Here is a 5185-nt window from a genome sequence, read left to right as displayed (position 1 = left end):
GAGCTGGGGCTCAGCAGCTGCTGCAGTCATTTGGGGTAGGCACCCCAGTGCAGGCCGATGGCATGGATGAGGGTACTGGCGCGGCCACTGATGAACCGCAGCACAGCGTTGGGGTACAAGGGGACAGCGCTGAAATTCGTGCCTACGTCTTCCCCAAAAGGCAGGTAGCGGCCCTTGTCGGTCACGAAGACCAGCTTCCTTAGGTAGTCGTAGTACTTGCCAGACACCTGGATCACGGACTCCCCAGGGTGTAGGAAAATATCCGCCAGGTCCCCATCGGTGCCGCCCACGTAGTCGCTCCACACCTTGCCATAGCGTACCTGGAGACTAGGCGCCGGGCGAGGAGGGAAGGAAGATGGACACTGTGCGGTCTGATCAGAATTCAGGGCCTCTTGGCCAACCCACTGAGATCCGCAAGCTGGTGACAGGGGTTACAGGTGTCCCGCCACTCCCACAGGGTGTGAAGGATGTGTGAGCACTTAAGATCATACAAGGAACTTCACCTCCTTTTGCTGACAAACACAGCCTCGGAAGGTAAGAGTAACTTAGCCAGAGTCACCCAGACCAGTGTTGGAATCTAGATCCCCACTGGGCCACCCAGCCCCCTCCCCCGGCCCCATGAGAAAGGAGCAGATGGATCTTTCTGGAAGGCTCTCATGAGGGCAGAGACTTTGTTGTCCCAGGATGCAGCCCAGGATCAGAAGGATACACGTTTTGGGGAGAGGCATCAGCAAAGACAGAGGATGCCAGAGGGGGCTTCCCCCTCGGGTGGGGCCCAACCAGCCAGCTTCCAGGCGCCTGAGCAGCCACAGTATACGATCTGCCCCTAGTGTAAGATCGCGGGTGCGGGGGCTGGAGGGTGGGTTGTAGCACCGCTGGCCTCAGATCTTTGTCCTCTAACCACTTTCGCGTGTCATGTGACCCCTGGGACTCACTGACCGCAACAGACGTGACCCAAAATGACTGAGAACTTATCCGTGTAGCAAGATCAGAGAGGATCCCCAGACCAGAGAAACGCAAAGAACCTTACCCTGTGATGTAGTGTCTGTTGAACCGGATACGGATGGCGGTGATGGGGCCTTCCAGCTGGTTGGTAGAATGGGAGAATCTCTGTCCTCCACCACCTCCATACTCTCCATTGTAGGAGGACGACCTAGCCTGAACTGGGGGGGACAGTAGGAGTCGGAGGGAGAAATCTTAAGAGCTCAGTTCCTCCCCACCTCCCCTATACCTCCCACAACTCAGTGCCCGCCACTCCAAGCCAGCCTCTGAACCCTTGGCCACCAGCAGTGCAGGAGGCTACCTTCCCATAACGCTAGTGCTGGTCTCCTGGCTTCTCACTTACTGGCATTGGCCGAGGCTGATGCACAGAGAAGGGCAAGAAGAGCAATGGTCAACATCCTGGGGCTGGAATGGAAAGAAAGGAGAAAGTCAATGTTTAGCGTTTTTCCTTCAAACTTCATTGAGCCAGCCATCCCTGACCTCTCGTGGAGACCCCGCCTTCTTTTCCTTCAACTCGGCTAACTGACCCAGTCTTGGGCTTTGAAAGGATTGTCCCCAGTCTCTGGTCCGGCTCCTGGAGGACTATCTTCTGTGTCCTTAACCTCTCTGTCCTCCCCGGTTTGGAGGTAGTCAGCTCCCTTCTTCCATCCCAGATCTGAAGATCGATCCTGACCCTCTATCTGGACCACGCTTTGATAAGTCCGGTTTCCTCCTAGCAGGAAGCAGGAAAAGAGTTTGCAAAGAAGTGGAGAACACCTCCAAATCCTAGAGATGGTTGGGTGTCCCAAATCAGGGGTCTGAGCAAAACCTAACTGGGCTCCTGGAGGACTATCTTCTGTGTCCTTAACCTCTCTGTCCTCCCCGGTTTGGAGGTAGTCAGCTCCCTTGGTCTCAGATCAGAAGGAAAGGAGCATTTTAGAGCTGCGTCTCTGTGTCACCCGGGAAGTGGAGGTGATGATAGGTGAGACTGCTACCGCCAACATCAGAGCCGGTCAGGCGAAGTTGGATAGACTGAGAAATGGCAGGAGTTTGGACCAGCTCAAGATAGTAGATTCCAGATGCCTGCTCTGTGTGTCATTACTCTTCCTCCACTAACACAAACCTGGCCACATCGATTCCACCGAGCGTCCCAGGCATCCCCAGTCCTTCCATTGAGACCCACATATCTTTTCACCTCACTCAGATGCATATGCCCCCCAGTTTGCTGACACTCAGGTCTCCTCTGTGGCTCAATCCAGGCAGGCTCCCACCCAGCTCAGCTTGAATTCCCCCAGGCATCCCCAGTCCTTCCATTGAGACCCACATATCTTTTCACCTCACTCAGATGCATATGCCCCCCAGTTGCAAAGCAACCCCCCCTGCAACATTCAGATCTTTTATACCAGGTCCAAGCCCTCCCCCTGGTCTTTATCATGTGAACCTCACCTCCTGAGCAAATATGATCCATCTCTTAGGGTCAGTTGTCAGGCAGGGTCTGGAACTTCTTATCCTGCCTCTCCCCCGAAGGTTACAGGCCACGGGGTGGGGTCCACTCAGGCCCAGATCTCAGGATAGGCAGCACAAACTTGAGAAAAGTTCACCAACTGAAGGGCCAGCAGCTTTGGGTGGGCAAAGTTACTAATCATTTCTGGGTGTGGTCTAAGCTTCTCCCTAACCTCGTTGGGTGTTCTGTGGGTGCTACTGCCTGCAGTCTGTCGTCTTTCAGGATAAACATTGTCCTCTCAGGGCATTTGAAATACAGATTCTCCTAGAAAAGGATTACACTACCCATGCCCTATACTTAGGAGTGCCTACTATCTTCCAGACAAATTTTTTTGTCTCCCTGTTACTTTATATGGGGAAAAAAATTCAATCGTATAGAAAAATTGAAAGAATATTCAGTGAACACTCATGTACCCCCATGTCAATTCTACGATGGTTAATATTTTGCTGTACTTTCCTTTTTTTTTCTCCCATCTATCCAACCTCAACCTGCCGGACTGTTCACAAACGTTTTCTGAGAAGGATGATTCCCCTCCTGGGAACAGACAGCCTGTCCAGAGGACAAGGGTAATTACGCTAAGGAAGAAAAAGTAGACACGTCCTCCTTTGGGGGCAGGTCAGGCCTCAGGGCCTGAGGACATCCGGGAGCCTCGGCTGAATCTTCCAGGGGCTACAGCCCATGCAGGACAATTCCTCTTTCCTGTAGGTCTGAAAGTTTCCCAGGGTTGATATCCTAGATTTCTTCTCCTTGGAGGCCCTTCCCTTCCACCTAAGTCCCCGGAGGACTCCTGAGTCCTACTTCCTGACCCCTCTAGGACTGGCTCTTTGACCCTCTGAGTCAGCAGGTCCTCCCCAGCAGAGGGAAGGATGGAGCCCAGGGAGGGGCTGGAGTCATTAGCGTCAGTTATTAAGGACTAGCAGCTGGACACACAGAGCACCCAGCCATCACAGACTCACCATCTAGGACTGAGGACTCCTCCCAGGAAAGCAAGGGAGCACCACCCTAAGGAGCTGCAAATAGGACAGGGCTCTTTACCCCTATGCTTCCAGAACATGAGGTCAGCCAAGGATGTGTTGTCTGACCTCTCCAAGTTCAAAACAAGCCTGTCCTGCTGACATAACTTCTCTTTGATTCCAGATGTTTTGTTCTGTCTCTTGTCCTCTCTGGTTTTCCTTTCTTTCCCGATTCTCTCTGTCTTGAACTTTCCCCGCATCTCCTGCTCTGAGGATTTTTCTTCATATTCCGGCTCTCTTGGTGCCTTTTTCCTTCTGCCTCTTTCCTTTGTCCTCCTCCTCCCCCAAACTCTCTTTCCTCTGTCTTGTCTCTCTCTTCTTCCTCTTGAGGAGTGTATCCCACAGGATGGAACCAAACAACTGCCCAACAAAGATTGTAGCTCTGCGCCCTCATCAGGGGTCACACGCATCCCCCGACCTACCTGCAGGGAAAGTCCAAAGCCTCCCCGGGCTTTCTGCTGTTGCAAGCACAGCTCACGTTCTCTCCCTGTCTTCTCTGCCTTCTTGGCAAAGCAACTTAATGCCGCATATTTCCGGAGCATCTGTCTGCTGGAAGCACCGTTCCAGATGCTGGAAAGACAGCTATGGAGGGAGAGTGGAGTCCCCCTGTACCCGCTTTGGCTCCAGGCTCCAGGTGGGGCCGGCGGACAATGGAACAACTGTCAGCACAGGAAAGGTCCTGAGGAAATAGAGCAGAGCCAGGCGGGAGCAGGGCTGGGGAAGCTGCTCCCCTGCCTGGGAGGCCGCCCACCGCGGGTAACATTCACGAAGACCTGATTGAAGCGATGGGGAGAGGACTGATGTTTGGGGCAAGACTGGGCCTGGCGAAGGCTCGAGTGCGGAAGCCCTGAGCAGGAGCGTGTGGGGCAGTGCGCAGGCGGGCAGAGGAAAAGGGGGGGGCTGTGGTAAGTGTGGAAGCCAGGGGGTGGGGAGGTCCGGGCAGCCGCCAGCTGGCAGGTGCAGGGCCTGGGAGGGAGGCAGGCGGTGGTCAGGAGTTTGGATTCCTCCTGATGGTGAAGGGAGCTCTTGAGGGGGTTTGCCTTTTAAAAGTGGCGACTGGGGGCGCCTGGGTGGCACAGCGGTTAAGCGTCTGCCTTCCGCTCAGGGCGTGATCCTGGCGTTATGGGATCGAGCCCCACATCAGGCTCCTCCACTATGAGCCTGCTTCTTCCTCTCCCACTCCCCCTGCTTGTGTTCCCTCTCTCTCTGGCTGTCTCTATCTCTGTCAAATAAATAAATAAAATCTTTAAAAAAAATAAAGATAAAAAATAAAAGTGGCGACTGGAGGGGCGCCTGGGAGGCTCAAACTCTTGGTTTTGCTCAGGTGGTGATCTTAGCCCTTGGGATGGAGTCCGCCTCCAGCTCCTGCGGAGTCTGCTTGTCCCTCTCCTTCCCCTTCTGTCCTTCGCTCGCTCTCTCTCAAAAAAAAATATAAGTGAAATATATATATTTTAAGATTTTATAATTTTATTTATTTATTTGAGAGAGAGAGCACAAGCAGAGGGAGCAGGAGAGGGAGAGGAGAACAGACTCCTTGAGGAACAAGGAGCCGGATGCAGGGCCTGATCCCAGGACCCCTGGGATCATGACCTGACCAAAGGAGAGGCTTCACTGACTACCGGGGTGCCCCCAGAAAATATTTTTTTAAATAAAAAAGTAAAAGGGAAGGCTAGAGCTCCATGGGGGT

At 53.6% G+C, this 5185-nt stretch overlaps 1 protein-coding gene across 4 annotated transcripts in view; it reads right to left on the bottom strand.

Annotated features, from left to right (window-relative positions):
* Nucleotides 1–6: 6 nt before the first annotated feature.
* Nucleotides 7–5185, bottom strand: part of LOC117795030 (zymogen granule membrane protein 16-like) — a 14670-nt gene continuing 9491 nt past the window's right edge. The window contains exons 2-6 of one of the 4 annotated variants that reach the window (XM_034670137.1): nt 3921–4177; nt 2428–2600; nt 1346–1407; nt 1031–1163; nt 7–327 (exon numbers count right to left, since the gene is read on the bottom strand). In XM_034670137.1, the coding sequence (XP_034526028.1) occupies nt 27–327; nt 1031–1163; nt 1346–1400 (489 nt within the window). In that variant the 5' untranslated portion in view covers nt 1401–1407; nt 2428–2600; nt 3921–4177 and the 3' untranslated portion in view covers nt 7–26. Of the gene's footprint in view, nt 328–1030; nt 1164–1345; nt 1408–1529; nt 1812–2427; nt 2601–3920; nt 4672–5185 lie in introns of those variants that run through there. The other 3 variants (XM_034670138.1, XM_034670139.1, XM_034670140.1) reach the window with 3 other exon arrangements.

Source organism: Ailuropoda melanoleuca, chromosome 10 (genome assembly GCF_002007445.2).
Source record: "Ailuropoda melanoleuca isolate Jingjing chromosome 10, ASM200744v2, whole genome shotgun sequence".
Classification (NCBI taxonomy): domain Eukaryota; kingdom Metazoa; phylum Chordata; class Mammalia; order Carnivora; family Ursidae; genus Ailuropoda; species Ailuropoda melanoleuca.
Note: the sequence above shows the minus strand (reverse complement) of the source record. Positions and strands in the feature narration are given on the sequence as shown.